This window comes from Zootoca vivipara, chromosome 6 (genome assembly GCF_963506605.1).
Source record: "Zootoca vivipara chromosome 6, rZooViv1.1, whole genome shotgun sequence".
NCBI lineage: Eukaryota > Metazoa > Chordata > Lepidosauria > Squamata > Lacertidae > Zootoca > Zootoca vivipara.
The window spans coordinates 94,508,411-94,530,616 of record NC_083281.1 but is presented as its reverse complement, the minus strand read 5'-3'; the positions used below and the strand labels follow the sequence as shown (position 1 = coordinate 94,530,616).

At 46.4% G+C, this 22,206-nt stretch overlaps 1 protein-coding gene across 2 annotated transcripts; it reads left to right on the top strand.

The window, feature by feature from the left end:
* Positions 1–532: 532 nt before the first annotated feature.
* NEURL3 (neuralized E3 ubiquitin protein ligase 3) lies at positions 533–21,717 on the top strand. Of its 2 annotated transcripts, XM_035117553.2 has the most exons (4): positions 533–771; positions 4,580–5,080; positions 5,447–5,500; positions 20,253–21,717. In XM_035117553.2, exons 1-4 carry the CDS (start codon positions 744–746, stop codon positions 20,480–20,482), a joined length of 813 nt encoding a protein of 270 aa, XP_034973444.1. In that variant the 5' UTR covers positions 533–743; the 3' UTR covers positions 20,483–21,717. The 2 variants fall into 2 exon arrangements, with proteins under 2 accessions (XP_034973444.1, XP_034973443.1); XM_035117552.2 differs by lacking the exon at positions 533–771 and having other exon boundaries at positions 3,373–5,080.
* The last annotated feature ends 489 nt before the right edge of the window (positions 21,718–22,206 follow it).

Sequence of the window (22,206 nt, the reverse complement as noted above, 5' to 3'; positions counted from 1 at the left end):
GATATAGTGGCTTCTGGTGTTGATCTTGATTCATTCATGCCCCGAGACACCAGAAGCCAAAACTTGTCCTCTCTTCGCTCAGCCACTGCCAGCAAATGTGTGAAAAATTGCATAGCAACATGTTCTGCATAGAAGCATATTTAGAGAAATTTGCACTAAAATGCTGGTGAATTGTCATAAAGACTTTGAAAAAAAAACTTATGTGGAGAACTGACTTTAATACTGGGAAAAGATGAGAAACTAAGAGAAACTGAAATTGTCACATTTGTCCACAGCTTTATACAAATGTGAAGTAATATTAAGATTTGACAATGAAAGCTATCAAGTACACTGAAACAGTGCAAAGTACGGTAAACTTATTGGGTCAACAGGAAAGAGGAACGGGTGGAGTCTTGCTAGCATGGGCTGGAAGCCAGGACACAGAAGTCATGGATGTGGTCCTGGGGGTGTGGCCCTGGCCCTGGCTCAAGTTACGTCCACACACACAATAGACTGGAAATTCCCCTAGCACAAAGCAAGGTGCATCTTGTGATAATGTGAAAGGAAACCACACACAAGCCCCACACTTCCATGATTAATGTTTAACTCCCGGGAGTGCCCCAGGCAGCTCAGTAAAAACAGCTCGCTTCCCTGGCATGGCAACATAAACTCCAGCCTATCACCCAGCGCGCGGCACCAAAGTCTTCAGCCTTATTGACAAAGGAAGGGAGAGGAAGAGAGGAACAGCAGCCTCCTGGCAAGTGATGGGGGCCTGCATTTGCCCCTTGGAGGGTAAGAACTGGCTGGGGGTTTCGAGGAAGGGCCCTGGGTGAAAATGCAAAGGTGTTTCTGGTGGGTCAAGGTCAGGTGATGGAGGACACCTCAGGTATGGGACTTGTTACCTGAAGCTTAACTGAAGAACTGCTTCAGTTTTGACAGGGGGCTGCCTTGCTGCTCATTATGCTCAAAGGCTATGGCTGAGGTCTGGATCTGTGTCAGGGAAGAGCTCTGAAAAACGTTCTCCTTTCCAGGGTGCAGTCCTGAAGGAAAATGTTCAGAAAAACCAAGTGTGCCTCTGAATGTACACATCACTGTGTGCATCTCCCTCAGCATGGAGAAACAACTGTCAGCCTCAGCACAACGAGGAATTAATGGATGGAATTCACTGCCACAAGTTGTGGGGGCAAGCACCGGACTACTGTACAGTGCTTTTATAAAATTGATGTTGGTTTATATATATTAGCAACTGTGCCTTAATGTAACATTTTAATATGTAACTGGGTTTTTGTAATATTTTGTTTAAATTGTCTGTTGTTGCTTCAGTTTTCTGTACACTGCTTAGAGATCATTTAAATATATTAAGTGGTAAAGGAATTAAATAATCAATCAATCAATCATGTGTACTCCAGGATGTAAAGACATCTGAGGTGGCTGCTCCAAGCTCAGACTTTTTGCAAAGCCATCCTTGTGTCCCTATACAAATAATTTAAGAACTTTCACCACTTTGAATCTTACCTAAGTTTTGCTGCCTGTGATTTCTGAATGCTGTATGGAAAAGCACATGAAACTGACCTTTGAAGAGTTTGTAAATAAGCCATTTTAAACTTACCAAATGCCTGGTCTTTTTCTATGTTAAGTCGAGTAGAAGGGAAGGAATATTTTAAAGGTCTAACAGCTTATATTTCCACGCTTTACTTTGCTGCATGTTTTGTGTCTACTGGGGTTCTCTCACCCTGAAACCTGAATCTTGGCATCCAGGGAAATCTTTTACATATCATTTTTATTAAGTGTTTATGGGGATGGTATGGGGGTGGTTTTGGAGGTTGTTGTATGATAAAAATTCTCCAAAAGGCAACAGTGAACAAAGCATGCCATTCATTGCTCCTCTGCCAAAATTTCTGCTTTGAATGGTCTCCAAGACCACATTTATTTTCTCACTGAAACTCTGGATAAGAACTTAATCATGAATGTTCTTTGAGTCTAGCGTAGCACAGTGTTCTTCTAATGGAGAGCAGGGGCTTTGAGCTGGGAAGCCTCTTGTTTGGACCTTACTTTAGGCATCAAGTGGCTTCTTGGTGGCCCCAGCAGGATGCCAACACTACGGCCTTTTCCCAGGCATTTTATAATGCAACACAGTAATAGCACAAGGTCTCAAACTTTTACATTTTCACCCAGACATAAAGTAACGCCACAGAAATCTTTTCCAAAGCACAAAGCATAGACAGAGTGACATACACATAGCATTTCCTCAGAGAGCTCAAGGTGCCTCACACTTAGCCTGAGAGATAGTGACTGAGCCAAATTCATCCAGCTTGCTTCATGATTAAGCGGGAATTTGAACCCTGGTCAACTTTACTTTTCTTTTAAAGAAATATTTTTACCAGATCCACTCTGGCTCTCCAACAAGTGAATTTACCGCACACAAATAACAATCTACTGAATGTCAAACGCTCAAGATCATTTAAAGAGAAAGCGTCAGAAAACAATTATGGATTGTCTAAGGAAAAGGCAATATGCTGAAATATTTTTCTTCAGGGTTCAGGATTTCTCCTTCTGTCCCTCTCCAACCTGTCATTTCAGTGCCCCTATCAGAACAATAAAGGATTGTGGCGATGATGTTCTGATAACAGTAACCGCCAACTGCTCAAATGACATCTGGGATCAGGGACTGAAAGAGAAGCTGTTTTCTTCGTAAACTATAGCCCATTTTCACATACAGTCAGGGGCGTACCCAGGATCAAAATTAGGGGGGGGCAAGGGGCGGGGGCAAGGGGCGGGAGGGGAGGGGCCACAGTGGGAATATGGGCGGGGCTACGTGGCCTGCGTCCTCCCAGCTCTTCTGAGGAGGCAGCCCCAGGCTCTTGTTCCCGGCGCGAAGCTCCAGAGGCGCGCGGGGAACGCAAGCCTGGGGCTGCCTCCTCCGCACCTCCCAGGTCTTCCGAGGAGGCGGCCCCAAGCTCCCGTTCCCGGCGCGAAGCTCCAGAGGTGCGCGGGGAACGCGAGCCTGTGGCTGCCTCCTCCACTTACACTCCCCGCTCCCGCTTAGCGCTCCTCCGCTTACGCTCCCCTCGCGCCTCTGGAGCTTTGCGCTGGGAGCCGGAGCCTGGGGCTGCCACGCTGCGCCCCTTAGCCTTTTGCTTCTGGGGGGGGGCAATTGCCCCCTCCTGCCCCCCTGCCCACGGCACTGGTCGCCCCTCTGGGCAGCTCGCCCCATCCCCCGGGTGCGCTGTTTCCCTCCGTCTCTTACGTTTACACCCCACCGCTTTTGCAGCTCGATAGTGGGAGGGGGAGAGGAGAAAGTGCGATGGGTTATGGAAAGGGGAAAGGGCAGCTGGCTTCTAGAGTAGGGCAGCTGCCCTAACTTGCCCCGTGGTGGGTACGCCCTTGCATACAGTTTAGCTCTCACACACAGACACACACACCAAAGAAAGCAAACAACCCTCATGAAGGCAGTTAGGCAGAGCAATGGTGGCAGGACCAATGAAACCTCACTCTAAATTGGTTGAATGGATTTTATGTGTGAGGAGGCAGAGCACAGGCTCATCAGATGAGGCCAGATGATCATGAAATGGACTTTATGCCTACATGATTTTAGGGGTATACAAAGTTCAGGGCCTTTTTTCAGCTGGAACTTGCCGGAACTCAGTTCTGGCCCCTCTCAGGTGGGTGCCATTGCCATTATAACAGGACCAGGGAAGGGTTCATAGTGAGTTCCAGCACCTCTTTTTCTTAAAAAAAAAATAGCACTGACAAAGTTGATATCTAAGCTTGGAGCTTATTTATCTGTACAAAATATTTCTATACCACGATAAGTTGCAGGAGTTCAGCTGGGAGCCAGTTGTGGGGGCGCCTGGTTGTGCCCCTCTCAGGATTTTGCACCCAGGGCCACCGCCCCCCCCCCCATCTACGCCACTGCACACAGTTTTCCAACGTCTGTGAATTAAATGCATTAACATTAACCTGAGACATTTGCAGTCCAGTTGTCCTATAGTAGCATATATAACTGATTTATGTAATTGATCAACTTTTTGTAATTCATATTTCTTGGGCATAGCTGAATCCAGTTTAATAAACTGGAATATTTATGTTCTATATATATCTGATGTAAAACTATAGGGAAGTTATTTTTGCAAATTATATTTCTAGTTGCTTAAACAAAAAACCACAAACCTGCATATGGTTCAGTCATTTGAAGAACTGTTGCCTCTTGTAGACTGAGGGGTTTCAGTTTTGTATGCAGGAGATGTTACTACTGCATGATAAATGGAAAGCAAACCCAACCAGGATCTTGTCCTGCCGGTAGTGACACCTAATGGTAGTCTCACATTTTGCGGGATCTTGAGCAACATGCTAAGCGTGCTTCTTTGTGGTAGAGAAAGTCAGAGCAGAACATGGATGTCATTAAAAGCACAGTGTGTACATAATGTTAGGCACAGAATTCCACTTCCTGAGAATCCTGCCACGGTGACTGGGGAGATGAGCAGCGTTTCTCATCATTCCTGTCATGAGACCTTTTGCAAGGAAAGTGCCTTTTGCAAGGAAACTGTAGCGTGCACCCTTATAATTTTATTAATCATGGTGTCCCTTATGTCTCCCACAGGTTCAGATGGCCCAAGCCAGCCTCCCAATGGTCCCCTCTTTTTCCACCCTTACCTCAAAGGCTCCCAGGTAATTATGGACGAGTCCCACTGCATAGCGAGCAGAACAGCCACATTTTGCAACGGCATTGTCTTCTCCAGCCGGCCTATTGAACTTTATGAGAAGGTGACTTTGAAAATCTTAAAGGAAGAAAGCAGGTGGACTGGGGGCCTAAGGGTGGGCTTCACTTGGCAGGATCCCTCCCTCCTGGAGCCCAGTGTGCTGCCTCCCTATATTTGCCCAGACCTGGTAAACCAAGGGAGGTGTCGTGCAGGTGTCTTACCGGAAGAATGTGAAGCAGAAGGCACCATTGTCAGCTTCTGGGTGGACAACCAAGGCTATGTTTACTGCAGCACCAATGAGAAGCCAGAGGGTTTCCTGGTGATAAGTGGCGTCTTGGTCACAAGCCCTCTCTGGGCTGTTGTGGACATCTATGGAAGGACCAAGGCACTCCAGCTTTTGGGTAAGCAACTGAAGCATCTAAACTCAGGGGTGGGGGAATCTTGTTCAGCATGAGGGCCACATTCCCTCATAAGCAGCCTTCTGTGGGCCACAGGCTGGTAATGAGGTGGACCAATAGCAAAGAGTGGGAGGGGTGATTGACTGTTTTCGTGCAGCAGCCTACATCTCAGCCATACAAAAGGTCAAGATTTCTCCACCCACCCTTCTCTCCAGCCAGGCACATTATCACAGTTCAGGTATGCTTTCCAGCTGGGGAAAGCCCTTGAGCATGGTGTATGGTGTGGCCTGGCAAGAAGGCATGGGCTGTTGATGGGTAAAGGCCGCACTTGAGATGCAGCATCCTCAAGTCTCTCTCGTTCCCTTTCAGATCCCTCCAGCCTACCAACAAATGCTGATGAGCTCAGCCTTCTTCAGCAGAGTGGTGAGTATCTAGAAAAGCTGTGAGTTGCCCTCAATTTCCTCTCATTATTTCCTCCCAGAAACAAGCCCTTCCAGGGCGCTTCAGTGGCCACTGAAGTGCAAATTTCACTTTTATTGTTTTGTTGTTTTTTGTTTTGAAAAAAAATATAGCTTCAATGGAGCTGTTATTTTGTATTTCATCCTTTGTATTTTGTCTTATTGGTCCATTGACCACAATCAACATCTAACTGACTAAATACATACTACAAAAAGACACCATACTTTTTTGTTTTTCTCCCACAAGGGCACAGACCCTGCACAGGTCACCTTTGGAACTCCCTATCACAGTGCTTGTCAACCTTTTTGAGTCCACGGCTCCCTTGACCAACCATATTCTTTCTGTGGCTCCCCTGTGGAAGCCACTTACCCTGGGGTTCCGTTACAGGGTGTGAGTAAGTGGGGATTTGCCCATTCCGCCCTGCCCCTTGTCAGTGCTGCTTTCGTCCTTGTAAGTGGGAGCACACTGCTCTGTAGGGCTGAGCTGATGCACTCCATATGGCAGCCACAGCCTACTTTTCCCCAAATCAGCATGCACATGATGTTGGGGGGGGGAGTGGAGAGGGAAAATGAGATTAAGATCCAAAGCAAAAATACTTTGTGTGAGGGACAGGGGATATCGCGAAGTCCCTCCCCTCCTGAGTTCAAGCCCGTCCCCGAGCAAAGGGGAAAGCAGGGAGAGTTCCGATTCCAGTGGGGAAGCAGGAAGTCGTGTCCGAGGCTCAGGCAAGGTAGAGGAGCCAGGGTCCCAGGTGGGACAGGAAGGGGCAAGCAAGGGGGGAAGACCCATCCCTCCAACTCCAGAATTACGCAGGAAGAGGAGGGGCAAGAGGATGGGTCTGCCAAAGCTTTTGTGTTGGAGAAAGACGCGCCAAAAGCCATTAGGAGGTTCTGAAACCGACTGACAACATCGCTCCGTGTAAATAGCAATGACTTGAGCACTGTAAATACGCAGCACCAATAAAAGAATAAAATGCAGAGCTGCGTAGCGTCGTTACTCTGAAGTAGTCCACTCCGGCCACTGTGACAGCAACCTCCTAATCATTTTTGGGCTACTTCGGAGTTGCCGGGATGAGCGTGTCCGAGGCGGAGAAGTGGCGGCAGATCGCTGAGCAAGCCCAGCTAGAACTGCAACAGCTGTCGCTGCAGGCGCAGGGAGAATTGAAGGCAGCTAAAGAGGAGACTAAGAAGGTCCAGGACGACCGGCTACAACTTGCGGAACAGGTGAGAGAGCTCCAGGAAAAAGAGCAGCATTTAAGGGCGGTGGCGGTAGACCTCCAAAACAAGCTGGATGCAGAGAAAAACAAGGCGGGAGGGGCTCCCCAAGTCCAAGTGCTGCCAGGAAGGAGAGCAGGGACCCTTGTAAGCAAGTTCAATGGAGACCCGAAGGAGTTTCAGGGCTTTGAGACTGAGATCGTGTATGCTCTTGAGCTGCACCAGAATGAGTTCCCCGATGATGAGCACAGAGTAGCGTTTATTGTGGAACATCTCACCGGAGCAGCCAGGGAGTGGCTAAGACCATTAATCGCAACCAAGAATCCTTGCATGAAAAATGTCCAACAATTTCTAGAAGGTTTGAGGACGATGTATTCGTCCGATAGTCATTTGGACCAGACTAAGGAGGAACTGCATAATTTACGCCAAGGAAATATGACAGTTCGCGCATATTGGGCGAAATTCACCATGCTGGTGCACAGACTGGGGTGGGTTTTGGATTCGCCTCCCATGCAAGCTGCGTTTTACTTGGGTTTGAGCGAGGAGGTGAAGGATGAACTCTCGAGAGGTCCAAAGCCCAGTACTATGGATCAGCTGAGCAAAGCAGCTCTGGCGGTGGGGGTGAGGCAGGAATCCCGGTGGAACGACAAGCAAGCGACGCGCGCAAAGCGGGCTTGGTTCCCACGGTCGCAGGAGAAGCCACTCCCTCAACAACCATTTCAGGCCACGCCTGGAGCCAGCCAGGACCAGGAGCCCATGCAGATTGATAGCGCGCGCGCGCGGGCTTTTCAAACCCCAGCGGCGCCAAGACGCAAGGAGGGAAGGGGCGGGAATTGCTTTCTCTGCAACTCACCCCAGCATCTCGTCAGAGACTGCCCACATCGCAGGGAGTGGCAAGGAAAGGCGGGAACGGTTGTGCCCTCCCCCACTGACGCAGCACCACAGCAGGGAAACGGGAAAGCCTGGCTGCAGGAGACAAGGGGCAGCAGCCAGGCACAGTCAGCAGACAACAGCCCCAGCCCGCCCACCCGCACAGAGAGGTGCAGAGCCAGCCCACCCCTCCCAGAGCAGGAGTGGTTCTAGAAGTGACGCTAACGCTCCCAAATGGCTATCCCCTGACGGTCCTCGCCTTAATTGACAGTGGGGCGTCCGCCAACTTCTTCTCGAGAAGCTTTGCAGAAGAGCACCAAATCCAGCTTTTGCAGTTGGATTTTCCTCTGCACGTAGCAACCATTGACGGCAGGGAGCTGCTGGGAGGGGCCATCACACATCAAACCCCCCCCATGAGAATGACGGTGGGAAGGCACTCAGAGACACTGGCGTTCAACGTCACCACCATCTCAGACCCCCCCATCGTCTTGGGCATGAGCTGGCTGGCGCGCCACGACCCCTCCATCAGTTGGCACCAGAGGTGCATCACGTTTGGGTCAGACTTTTGTCTGGAACATTGCATGCAGCACCAACCAGGGGAGGGGCCTCCGATAGCCACGGTGGCCACCATGCATATCAAAGGGGGTGAGGCAATACCCAAGCAGTACTGGGACCTGCAGGAGGTCTTCAGCGAAGCGGAGTCCGACCACCTACCCCCGCACAGGCCTTTTGACTGCCAGATCAACCTGGTGCCAGGGGCGACGATACCCCCAGCCAAGCTGTACGCCATGTCAGACCAGGAGCTGGAGGATCTGCGCGCTTTCATCGACAAGAACCTCAAGCGGGGGTTCATAAGGGAAAGTAAGGCAGCAGGGGGCAGCCCGGTCTTCTGGGTGGACAAGAAAGACACGCAACAGCGCCGTCTTGTGGTGGACTTTAGACGGCTGAATTCGGTGACAGAGCCCGTGGCTTTCCCCATGCCCAGAGTGGATGATCTCCTGACAGCGGCACGCAGGGGCAAGATTTTCACCAAGCTGGACCTAAGGGGGGCGTACAACTTGATCAGGATCCGGGAAGGAGATGAATGGAAAACCACGATGTTCACGCCTCTGGGCTCTTTTGAATATCTGGTGATGCCCTTCGGTTTGCAAGGGGGCTCAGCATGCTTCCAGGCCTTCATGCACCACGTCCTGGGGTCCCTCCTCTTCAGGAAATGCTTGGTCTTCCTAGATGACATCCTTATCTACTCGAATGACCCAGTGCAGCATGTGAAAGATGTCAGAGAGGTGTTGCAACGCCTGAAGGAGCACCACCTGTATGTGAAGCTGGAGAAGTGCAAGTTTCACACCAAAGAGGTGGACTTCCTGGGCTACAAGCTGTCAGACAAGGGGCTGGCGATGGACAAGGACAAGGTGCAGGCCATCCTGGACTGGCACAGCCCCAGGACGCGCAAAGATGCCCAACGCCTACTAGGCTTCGCTAACTTCTACAGGAAGTTCATCAAGAACTTCTCTCGCGTTACGGCTCCCATCACGGACTGCCTGAGAGGCAAGCAGAAGTTCAAGTGGACACCAGAGGCGCAAGCAGCGTTCGAAAGCCTCAAGAGAGTGTTCGCCTCAGACCAAAACCTGTTCCATGTGGTGCAGGACGCGCCCCTACGCATTGAGACAGATGCTTCTGAAAAAGCTGTGGGCGCAATTTTGTTGCAACTGGACGCCAACAGGGAGTGGAGACCCTGTGCCTTCTTCTCCAGGAAGCTGACACAGCCTGAACGCAACTACACAGTGTTTGATAGGGAACTTCTTGCGATCTACGCTGCGTTCCAGCACTGGCGACACTTCCTGGTGGGCGCGAAGCACCCCATCCAGGTGTGCACAGACCACAAGAACCTGGAGTTCTGGAGAACTGCCAGGGTGCTCAACCAGCGGCAGATACGGTGGGCAGAGTTCTTCTCGAACTTCAACTTCTCCATCCACTACATCCCGGGGGAGCAGAATGTCAGGGCGGATGCCCTCTCCCGCAAGCCAGAGTACATGGAGGAGGAGGCGCCACCAGCCCCAAGGCACATTTTCCCCCCGTCGGCATGGTCCTGCGGAGCAGCTGTGGTGAGCGAGGCAGAACTCACAGCACTGACGGCAGCGGATGAATTTGCCAACCGCATCTTCAGAGAACTGAGAGGGGGGAGGGAGCAGGCAAAAGACTTTGCAGAACGCAGAGGGCTGCTTTTCTACAAGGGTGCGCTGTACCTACCCACCACCCAGCTTCGACGTACGGTCCTCAAGCAGATGCACGACAACCCTACAGCGGGGCATTTTGGAAGGGACAAAACCGCTCACCTAGTCATGAGACACTTCTGGTGGCCAGGGGTGCGGGAAGATGTTCGAGACTATGTAAGGGGCTGTACCACCTGCCAGCGGGCGAAGGTGGTCAGAGCAGCGCCACCAGGGTTGCTGGAGCCCTTAGCCACACCACACAGGCCGTGGGAAGTGGTGTCCATGGACTTCATCACAGATCTGCCTTCGTCCAGGGGTAAGACTGCAGTGTTGGTGGTGGTGGACCTCATGTCCAAAATGTGTCACTTTATACCGTGTGCCAGGGCAGTCTCGGCAGAAGAGACAGCCAAACTGTTTGTTGATCACATTTTCAGACTGCATGGATTACCTTTAAGGGTTATTTCGGATCGTGGCCGCCAATTTGTTTCCAGGTTCTGGCGGCGGCTCATGAACCTCCTGCAGGTGGAGGTCAGCTTGTCGACGGCTAGACACCCGCAGACCAACGGACAAGCGGAGAGGGTCAACGCCATTCTGCAGCAGTACCTGAGATGCTACGTCAGCCAGCGGCAAACGGACTGGGTGGATCGCTTGCCACTAGCAGAATTTGCCTACAACAATGCAGTGCACGTCTCCACAGGGGTGTCGCCCTTTAAGGCCAATTACGGGCGCGACCTCAGATCTTTCCCAGAGAGGGAGAGGGAGGAGGAGGAGGAGGAGGGCCCACAGGCTGAGGATTGGGCAGAGGAACTGGAGACGGTGCACCAGCAGCTCAGAGAACACTTGGAGAGGGCCAAGGAAGCGTACAAAAAGGGGGCAGATCGCCACAGGCGACAAGGGGAGGTCATCAGGGTGGGGGACAAGGTGTGGTTGTCCTCGGAGGGCCTTCCCACCAGAGGGAGGTGCAAAAAGCTGGCACCCAAAAGGCTGGGCCCCTTCACGGTCACGCAACAGGTAAACCCGGTGGCATACAGGCTGGCACTGCCAGAGGACATGAGGGTGCATCCAGTGTTTCATAGATCGCTGCTGTCGCCGTACAGGGAAAGCAGCAGGCTCCGAGACAGCGAACAAACCCCCGAGGGAGGGGGGGAGAGGGAAGGCAGGGAGCAACTCAATGAGGCCACGGCCATCCTGGATTCAAGGTGGGGGGTGGGGGGACTGGAGTACCTCATGGCATGGGAGGATGCTCCACCGTCCCAGAATGAATGGGTCCCAGCCACTCAGATACAGGAGGAATTCTTGGTGGAAGAATTTCACGCCCTCTTTCCCCACAGACCCAAGCCCTGGCACATGGAAAGGGAGGGGGAGGAGGAGGAGGCACGGGAGAGCAGCTCACCATGGCGCTGGGAAGCGGAGTTTGAGGAACCAGAGGATGAGGTATGGGTGTCACCGAGATCCACCCAGTCAGAGGAAGGAGCAGATTGGCAGAACGTTTTTACCCCCACCAGCTCTGACGCCACGGACTTTTTGGGATTCCCGTCCGCCCAGGCGGAAGGGGGGGGCTCGCAGGACTGGGGGGAGGTATTCACACCAACGGGCTCGGAGAGCACTGAGTTCTTAGGCTTCCAGTCGTCACCGACACATGGGGGGGGCCTGGGGAGGGGTGAAGGAGAGCTTGGGAGGGGGGTGGATGTGAGGGACAGGGGATATCGCGAAGTCCCTCCCCTCCTGAGTTCAAGCCCGTCCCCGAGCAAAGGGGAAAGCAGGGAGAGTTCCGATTCCAGTGGGGAAGCAGGAAGTCGTGTCCGAGGCTCAGGCAAGGTAGAGGAGCCAGGGTCCCAGGTGGGACAGGAAGGGGCAAGCAAGGGGGGAAGACCCATCCCTCCAACTCCAGAATTACGCAGGAAGAGGAGGGGCAAGAGGATGGGTCTGCCAAAGCTTTTGTGTTGGAGAAAGACGCGCCAAAAGCCATTAGGAGGTTCTGAAACCGACTGACAACATCGCTCCGTGTAAATAGCAATGACTTGAGCACTGTAAATACGCAGCACCAATAAAAGAATAAAATGCAGAGCTGCGTAGCGTCGTTACTCTGAAGTAGTCCACTCCGGCCACTGTGACACTTTGCTATTGCAGGGAAGGAATAACACACATGCAGGACACACATGCAGACATGGTCCTTCCCTGATGGGTCCTCTTTGTCCCCATAAAGCTGGGTGACTGTTAAAGAGCAGGAGGGCTGCCTGGGGGGAGAGGTGGAGAAAACGAGAGGGGAGGGATGTTAGGGGTAGCAGGACAGGGAAACACGGAAGATACTCCTCACTTTCAGGGTTATTTTTTAATCCCTCCTTACAGAGCACACACGTCCAGGCAGTGGTGTAGCGAGCCGCCGTGACACCCGGGGCGGCAAATTGCCATGCACCGGGGGGGGGGCGCCGCCGCTACGTAACGACGCATGCGTTGTTACGTAGCGGGGTATTGCTGCCGCCGCCCCCCCAGCGACTCCAAAGCCACGTGCCTCCAGCTTCAAACTCCAGGTAAAACTCCTGGAGTTTGGAGTTGGAGGAGCGTGGCTTTGGAAGCGCGGGGGGCAGCAATACCCCGCCACGTAACGGTGTATACGCATACCCAGTAAAAAGTCTGCTCCGGCCAGAGTGCGCTGGTGAGCGGGTCGGATTTTAGGAGCTCCGAGAGACGGGAGACTCCTGTGTGCTGCACGCGAGCTGGTGGGGGTGAGCAGCGCTAATTTTAACCCCCTGAAGCAGCCAAACGCGGGGTTCGGCTGAGAGGAATAAGAAGCGGCGCCTGAAGGCAGAACTCCGGGCTTGCACCCCCCTCCTTTTTGGGGGTGTAAGCGGAGGAGAGGAGCCGGCGCAAAACTAATCAGCGGAGCAGCAGAAGCGCCCCAAAACCTGCCCAGCGAGCACTCAGACCCCTCGGCTAAAGGGGGCTTTGAAGGGAAAACGGCTTGGCGAGACAAAGAGTTTAAGAGGGAGAGAAACAGACGCGAGCCGGGCAAAGAGGGCCGTGGACTATTTCATGCACCGTGGAAGAACTTGCGGAGTAAGCCTGCTTTTATTGTCACTTCGATCTTTTGATTAAAGAGACTGCATAGAATATAAAGTAAACTTTTCACCAGGGGAAGGAGAAGTTTTATTCTGATCGGAATTGTCTATTAGAAGTTTAAAATAATCTCCCTTACTCAGCCAGCACGTCTAAGTGGAGGCTGAAGAGATAATTTATAACAACAATTCTTTATGAACGTTTTATTAGACACCCGTGTAGAGGAAATAAAGATTGTTTTACTTACCTTCTAAATTGGAATTTAAATTGGAAAAGAGGGTGAGGACCAAGAAAATGGAGGATTGATTTTGCAGAGTCACCAGAGACTGCCAGCTTCCCCTTTCTTCACGGAAGTGAGAGAAACAAAAGGGAATAGGAGAAAGGAGCATAACTGACTGTGGGGTGGTGCGCTGACACCTAGTGGCTAAAATAGAAATTGCGCCCAGAATTAATAAATAAAGGGTAAATAGAAGAAAACAGAGGAAAGACCATTCTGAACTGACACCTAAGTGAACCAGATGAGTCTGTAATAACTCCGGGGGGGCTCCCAGAAAGAAAGAGAAACCTCAGAAGTGAAACCATTCAGAGAGAAGAGAGATAAGTAATGACAGGATCTAGGACTTCATCAAGAAGAGCACAAGCAACAATGGCGGCAAATTCAACAAACAACCAAAAGAGACTGTCAATAGCGCCAGAGAATGACTCACTGACAGACATCAAGGATCTCATAACCGAAATGGGTAAATCCCTAAATGAGAAATTGGACTCAGGCAATAAATCTCTAAATGAGAAATTAGATTTAATGGGATCAAAGATAGAACAAAACTCCAGAGTAATAACAGAGATGTCTGATCAAATTAAAGAACTCAGTGGCAAAAATAAAGAACTGGACAGAGCCGTGAAAGAAATGAATGCAAAATTGAATAAACAGGAGGAATCATTAAAAACAATAGTGGCAGAAAATAAAGAGATGCAAAAAGAACAAAGGAAGGAGGAAAAAGAAAGAGATGAGATGAAGAAATTACATGAAGATTTAGCAGACCAGATCGCGATGCTTGAATTGAAAACAAATGCTCTGACCCTTCGCTTGAGAGGCGTGCCAGAGAGATCTAATGAGCGGGTGGATGAGAAAATCGTGAATGAGCTAGCTGCCTGGCTGCAAGTAGAGGCGGACGACCTGTGGCTGGACGTGGACAGGATTTATAGAATAAGAATTGACAAAAAGAAGAATGATAAAGCGATAGGAGATTGTATGGTGCATTTGAATTCTGCCCTACTCAAAGACAAAATACTTCAGATGAAAAAACGAAAAGAACTTGTAATAGAAGGGCGAACAGTGGACATCTACAAAGAACTGCCCAAGAGAATCCGGCTGAAAAGGCAGAGATACAAGATGTTGACCGATATTCTGAGGAAAAAGAAAGCATGGTATGTGTGGGAGTATCCGGAGGGACTTTCTTTTATTTTCAAAGGGAAGAAGAAAACTATAAAATCATCAGAAGAGGCGGAAAAGTTCAGTAAAAGGAACTGGAAAGAATTGTTAGGAGAGAAGGGAGAAAACAGTGGAGAGGAAGAGCTGGCAGCGGCGGGAGACGAGTAAGAAGACAGTAGAGACTTGTGTGTTTAATTTTGGGGTTTTTTTTCTTTTCTTTTCTTTTTCTATTTTCTGTTCTTGGAAGATCTCTCTCTATTCATTAATCTATTTGATTGTGTAAGTTGTTGGGGAATTTAGTTCTTATTTTAAAACTGACGAAGGCTACGGCCAGGTTAAAGCTTAATAAATCAAATATAGTAGTAAAGAAATGAATCTTAATGTAATCTCATGGAACATCAATGGTCTGAATAATAAGCTTAAAAGGAATAAGGTGGAGCATGTCTTGAAAAAGGGTGGATGGAAAATAATTTGTCTCCAAGAGACCCACATATCGAAAAAACATGAAAGAATATTGAATAACAAGCGTTTGGGTAATGAATATGCCTCCTCAAATGAGAAAAAAAAGAAGGGAGTAGTGACATACATTGATCCTAAAATCAGAGCAGAAAAAATCTTCCAAGATGATGAAGGAAGAGTAGTGGCGGTAAAGTTATATCTATCTGAGGGAAATGTGGTAGTGGTAAATATATATGCTCCAAACGGAGGTAAAACAGATTTTTTTAAGAAACTATGGAGTCAATTAGGTGAATGGGTTGAAGATGAAGAAATCATACTAGCTGGAGACTTTAACGGAGTAGTGAAACCGGACTTAGATAGATCGAACAAAGGGAAAAAATACGAGGGGAAGTTGCCTGAGCTGTTTTTTAGATTAACAGAAAGTTATGGATTACAAGATTGCTGGAGGCTAAGGAACCCGGAGGAGAAAAAATATACATTCTACTCAGAAGTACAGAAATCGGCAGCAAGAATTGACAATATATGGCTTACATATAAATTATTAATCAAATTAGAGAAGTGTGAAATTATGATAAAATCATTAACAGACCACAATCCAGTAATGCTAAGTTTAAAGGAGGGCTATAAGAGAAAGACTAGATGGAGGCTGGATGAGGGGATTCTTAACGATGAAGAATTTGTAAGTAAGGTTAAAAATTCGATAAAAGAATTTTTCCAAATAAACAAGACGGGAGAAATAGGGGTGGAAGTAACGTGGGACGCTAGCAAAGCCTTTATACGAGGTCTATATATTCAACAGAAAAATAAAATAAAGAGACAACGAGAAAATAGCCAAAACATGATAAAAAAGAAAATTGAAGAAAAGGAAAAAGAATTGGCAAAAAATCCCAAAGATTCAAAAATAGTATCTGAGCTTAAAATTTTACAAACGGAATTATCAATGCTATTGGGACAAGAAATTGAAAAGAAAATTAAATGGGCCAAACAAAAAACCTTTGAGATGGGAGGAAGAGTAGGTAAAATGCTGGCGTGGCAGTTGAAAAAGAAACAAGATGAAAGAATAATCACAAATATTAGGATGGATGGGAAAAATTGGGCAAAAAAAGAGGATATATATAAGTGCTTTGTTAAATATTATGAGAAATTATACAAGGGAGACCAAATTGACAGGGAGGAATTAGATAAGTACATTGCAGGCCACAAATTAGATAAAATAGATGATAGAGAAAAAGAGTTGTTAAACAAACCAATTTCACTGCAGGAGGTATATGAAGTCATAGGTAAGTTAAAATCGGGGAAATCTCCGGGTACGGATGGCCTCACTAGCCAACATTACAAATTGTTTAAGGAAGAGCTAGGAGAAGTGTATGTTGAATTAGTAAACAAAATAATGGAAAAAGAAATTATACCCAAATCATGGCAAGAAGCCTTTATAACCCTTATACCAAAAGGAGATAAGAAATTAGACCAAGTTGAAAATTTTAGACCCATTTCTTTGCTAAATATCGATTACAAAATATTCGCAGGAATTATGGCCAGTAGATTAAAAATTGTATTGAATAGGTTGATAGGAAGTGAACAACAGGGTTTTCTCCCTAAAAGAAAAATGAATACCAATGTCAGGATTTTGATAAATTTGATAGAATATCTAGACTGGAACCCCGGCCGAGGAACTGCCCTGATATTCCTAGATGCCGAGAAGGCTTTCGATAACGTGAATTGGGACTTTATGAAAAGGATGGTGAGAGAATTGGGCATAGAAGGAAAATTTTTTAAAGGTATAAACGCAATATATCAAAAGCAAAAAGGAATATTGATTGTAAACGGGGACCTCTCTGGAGAGATAGAGATATCGAGGGGCACTCGGCAGGGGTGTCCACTTTCGCCACTCCTATTTATTTTGACAATTGAAAGTCTGTTAAAAGAGATAAAGGAGGATAAAAAGATTAAAGGAATAAAAGTAGGAGAAAACACATATAAAGCACGAGCCTTTGCAGACGATGTGGTCATAATATTGGAGGACCCCCTAGAAAACATGCACTATTTGAAAGAAATTCTGAATAATTATAGGAAAATATCGGGCTTTAAAATAAACAAGGGGAAAACTAAAATCATTACAAAAAATTTAAGGGAAAAAGATAAGAAGGAATTAGAGGAAAAAACAGGATGGGAAATAGCGAGAAAGGTTAAATATTTAGGAATTGAAATAACAGCTAAAAATGTAAATTTGTTTGGAAATAATTATGAAAAGAAATGGAAAGAAATAGAAAAAGATTTAGAAAGGTGGAACAATCTGCATCTGACAATGTCCGCGAGAATAGCGGCAATCAAAATGACAATATTGCCTAAATTATTGTTCCTATTTCAGATGCTACCAATCATTGACAAGAAGGAATGTTTTGAGAAATGGAGGAAAAGCCTAAGTAAATTTATATGGGAAAAAAAAAACACCAAGGATACAGTATAGATTACTGACGGATATAAAAGATAGAGGTGGATGGGGAGTACCGGACCTAAAACTTTATTATGATGCTGCGGGCTTGTGCTGGATAAAAGACTGGGTCGAATTGAGAAACAAAGAAATTTTAGATCTAGAGGGTTTCAATAATATCCGGGGCTGGCATAATTACTTATTAGAAGAAAAGAAAGGGGGATATAAAGAAATAACAAATCATGTTTTTAAGAAATCTTTATTAAAAATATGGGCCCAACACAAAAACATTCTGGAGCCGAAAACGCCCTGGTGGGCATCTCCCATAGAAATGACCATGATGATCAAAGATAGCAGACGAAAAATCTGGCCGATTTATTCAGATATTCTGGAAAAAAATGGAGAACAAATAAAGTTAAAATCATATCAACAGATGAAACAGGAATGTACAAGCTGGCTACACTATAATCAAATCCAAAGCATCTTCGAAAAACATAAAAAAATTGGCTTTCTGGGGAATAAATCAAAGCTGCAAGAATTATTAATGGAAAATGGGGATAAGGTAATGTCTAAATTATACAACTACCTCCTCGAATGGGAACTTAAAGATGAGGTGGTAAAGGTTACAATGGTGAGATGGGCCCAAGATATAGGAAGGCCTATATATAGTTGCCAATGGGAAAAAATGTGGAAGGAAGGGTTGAGATTCACGGCGTGCGCAAGTATAAAAGAAAATATATTAAAGCTGTTTTACAGATGGCACCTAACACCGGCTAAAATTGCGAAAATTAGCAAAAAGAATTCTAATATATGCTGGAAATGTAATAAAGAAATTGGCACCTATTACCACTGTTGGTGGGAATGCGATGAAATTCGAAAGTTCTGGAACAATGTCTATGAAAAATTGAAAAAGATGTTAAAGCTAACATTTGAAAAAAGACCTGAATTATTTCTATTGAATATGGTTCCGAATAATATCCCAGAAGAGAAAAAGAATGTATTGTTGTATGCAATTGTAGCAGCTAGACTACTTATAGCCCAGAACTGGAAAGGAGGGAAAGTACCATCAATTTATGAATGGCAGGAAAAATTAGTAGAGCTTATGAATTTGGCCAAGATGACTGCGGCAATTAGAAATATCCCTAAACAAAAATATATAATTGAATGGAAATGTGTAGAGGAGTATTTCAAAAAAGAAAAATTTAATACCGATTTGGTGATTTGCTTAAATTGAAAAAGAAGCAGGAAATTTTATTAGCTATAATGATGTAACTGATGAAATAAAGAGTGAGATGTAAGTTAAAGCAAGAATAGAGGGAAAGAAAAAAAGGAAAGCGATGCATGAATAGTAGGAAGTATTTCCGTTGTATTTTATTTTCTTCTTTGTGTATTTTGTGTTTTATATATGTAAGTATTTTAGCCTTATTTTTGTTTCTTTATTAATTTATTAGTTTATTAGTTTACTTAAGTCTTATTTGAAGTACCGAAATTATGATTTGAGTTATGGGTTGGACTAAGTTAAGTCAAATTATGTTAATTTTCTACTTGGTTAATTTTGTTAATTTGTTAAATTGTTATTCTGTTAATTTACTTATTGATTTGTTAATTTGCTTATTGTTTATTTGATTTTTTGCTTTGTTTACTTTGAATTGTTTGCAGAACCGAAATAAAGTTTTTTTTTAAATAAAAAAAAAAGTCTGCTCTGGGGAGGCTGGAGGCTCGGCTTGGGAGTCACAGGGGTGGGGGTGCCAAGTGGCACCCCCCCCGAGAGTGGAACCCGGGGCGAACCGCCCCCTCATTGCAATTCCCTTGCATCCAGGAAGACAAACCACCAAGCTACTTTGCTATTTTCTTGCATTTCTCAAGCCCTCTGTGTAAAACTAAGGAACTGTTAGTTACTAAAGCTGGGAAGGGTTTTTGTTTGTGGGGGGTGGAGAGAGATTAAGAAGATAAACAGTCATGAAAAAGTGTTTCCCCACTTTCTTACTGCTATTTTATTTTGGGAAGATAATGGGCTGCAAGTTAAAGTTGTCTGCTCTTCTGAACGTTCCTCAGAGAAAGACAGAGAGATATGGACTTCAAGCTAATGAAAGGATGGTCCCCCAGGGCTCCCCTGAACATTTCTCAAATCACACCAGGGTGCCACAGCACACTGGTTGAAAACCAGTGCTCAATCATATAAAGATATTGGGATGAGCCAACTACGGGCAGAGGATAAATTCTGTTTAGTTCACATTTTATTGTAAATCTACCCAATTCACACTTCCTGAAACAGCAGGTGAATTGTTCCATTCAAAATTTGTGCAGTTCTCCAACCTCCAAAAAAGGTTTTAAATGCGCAAGACAAGCCACTCACCAACCCCCACCAGCTCCCCCTAGACTCACTCACTCTAGTCCAGTAGCTGAATCAGCAACAGAACAGATTAATTCTTATTAATAAATGCAGCTGAAAACAAGATTGCCGTGTGGACAGTGAGTGCAAGCAAAGTACTGTCCAAGCCTTTACTTTGTCCCTCTAGCAGCATTCCCTCCATCCTCAGAGAACACAAATGGCATGTGATAAGTCCAAAGGCTACTGCTGCTTCCTCACCTGGCTGGCTTTAGAACTATGGCTAGGCTCTTTGTGCACAAAAAGAGGCTCCCGTGGACATGTGCAGAGTGCCATTCCCTCCCCCGTTGGGTCAAGGGTAGTCAGTGGTGGGAGAGCCAGGTAGACAGAGCAGAGAGCTAGGCAGGGCTTCCTCTTCTGCTCAATTCTGGCTGCTGTCATTCTGATCACCCCCTACTGGTGCTCATCTAGTACAGAGAGAAAAGTTGGCGAGTGCTCAGAACTCATTACAGTATTTTTTAAAAAAATTGCAAGCTGATGTGGAAACATGACAAAGTGAAGCTAAGCTTGCAAAACCAAAATTGACAGACTTGTCCATATTAAAGTCTGCCCATCCCTGCCCCCTTGTGTTTAGATAGCGTAAGTAGGAAGAAGAGTGTGCTGAAGAAGGATTTCTATGTTTCTTATTCCGTGTCTTTTGTGCATCTCCAGAGTCCACCTGTGGGGATTTCCTTGCCCTTCCTGAGGAATGCGCTGTATGCTTCGGGCAAAAAGCCAACACAGTGATGCTTCCTTGCTGTCATGCCAACTTCTGCTCCCACTGCTCACTGGAAATTTTCCATACCACCCGTTGCTGCCCATTGTGCCGGCAGGAAGTAAAGAAAATTATTCCCATCTCTGTTTTGGCAAAAGGAGAGAGCCCAGAAGTCTGGCTGGAATAAGCAAAGAATAGCCAGCCCCTGTGGTGTCAAAAGTATGTACTATCAAAGCTCCTGAAATATTTCAAATCTTGATGGGAACCTGCTGAGGTGGAGAAGACAAAGGCTGACTTTAAAAGAGAGATGCACAACGAAGAGATCACTGTGGCAGAGAAGAGGGGCTGCTGAGATCTTTCTCTCTCACTCTCCATAGCCCGAGAGGGAGGTGTATAAAAAGGACTCTCCGTAATAAGACACTTTTGCCTTTAAAAAGCAGAGAACCATGGTGCTAGATTTAGAACATTGGCATCTAAATTCAACAGTAGGACTGAAGCGTGTTAAGGAGAAAGGGGCTTGTGGCTTGAGGGATCAAGCAGATGTTGAAAATATCCAAGGGGGAAGTGAAGACTGCACTGGGAGCAGAGTGAAGAATACCCTTTATTAACCACACATTTCAGCAGTAATTTTCTCTCCCATGCAATATCAGTGTTACAGTTTAACCAACGCCATTGTAAACTGCTTTTCATGCACACCTCAATCTCACAGCCATGCAATATCTTTTAGGCTGTTAGATAGGAACAAGCAGATGACAGGTAAACCAAGGCAGGTGCAAAGTTTATGTCCCTTGAGAGAGAGACTCTCCAAACAGGGCAAAATGGATGGAATTTTCAAAGGGCAGGAGAAACACAACCCTATCATGAATTGATAGGAGTCAAAAGTGCTGGGAAGCTGGTTAGGAGATTCCAAAAGGGGCAGGGTCACATGGGCAGTAGGAGCAGCATAAAGCAGCCTTCTGCCCTCCAGGTGTTTTGTAGTACAATGCCCATTAAGCCAAGGGGTGGCTGGGGTTGGTGAGGGTTGTAGAGTTGTCTGGAGGGCACCAGGTTGGAGAAGCCTTGCATCATCAGCATCATAAACTTTATTGCACTAGCCAAAGGCCATGGCATCATTCACAAAAGAAACAAAAACACCCAACTCTGTCATTGAGACAACCAATGACTCTTCTTTTGGGGAAGGTAACACATTCCAGTAAGGCTGTTTGATCATGCAAGTATCAGACAAGAACTAACAATGTTTGATTACCTATCTGAAAATACAAGAACTGCTTCCTATCCAGGGCTATCTGCATCTGTTAGCTGCTATTATTCCGCAGGTACTACGGGTTTTCATCATTCCACTTTATGTGTTTGTTTTTATATATTTTTCTATGCCTTTGTAAACTATTTTTCTTTATATAATAAAAACATTTTCTATAAAATTTTGTGCATTTCTTTGTTGTAGGTTGGTTCAACTGTGTGGGGAATAGTCTCATATTTATAGGCACATTTATAGGGTTTTGTGCCAATCCTATTCAAAAATACATTCTGTACTGTACTGATCTAAAGAGACTAACAGAAAGAGTCTCATGCAACACAACCAAAAGGTCTCTTGTCATCCAGCATTCTTTTCCACTTATGCCTAGATGTTTTGGGGAAGCCCCTAAGCTGGGCATAAAGACATGTTTGTCGTAATTACGGTAATTTAGGCCTTGTGGAAAGAATGTAGTAACTGGCTTCAACATCCCGCTCATCAATTTAAGTGACCAAGAGAAGTGTGTGTGTGTGTGTGTGGTGTGTTAATCCACATCCCTTGTTTTAATTGTTGGGGCAAACCTCAGATGGGGGACATGTTGTTGTTGTTGTTGTTGTACTACCACCTCCCCATCTTGTTCCCCCCCAAACAGATCCATTAGTTTTCCCTAATAGGAA

What these genes read in the sequence shown, in the direction of transcription:
- NEURL3 (XM_035117552.2), top strand. Translation starts at nt 4,243, where the DNA reads ATGGAAAGCAAACCCAACCAGGATCTTGTCCTGCCGGTAGTGACACCT. An exon ending in CAAGGCACTCCAGCTTTTGG is followed by an intron (nt 5,081 to 5,446) that starts GTAAGCAACTGA and finishes GTTCCCTTTCAG; the next exon opens with ATCCCTCCAGCCTACCAACA. An exon ending in CAGCCTTCTTCAGCAGAGTG is followed by an intron (nt 5,501 to 20,252) that starts GTGAGTATCTAG and finishes GTGCATCTCCAG; the next exon opens with AGTCCACCTGTGGGGATTTC.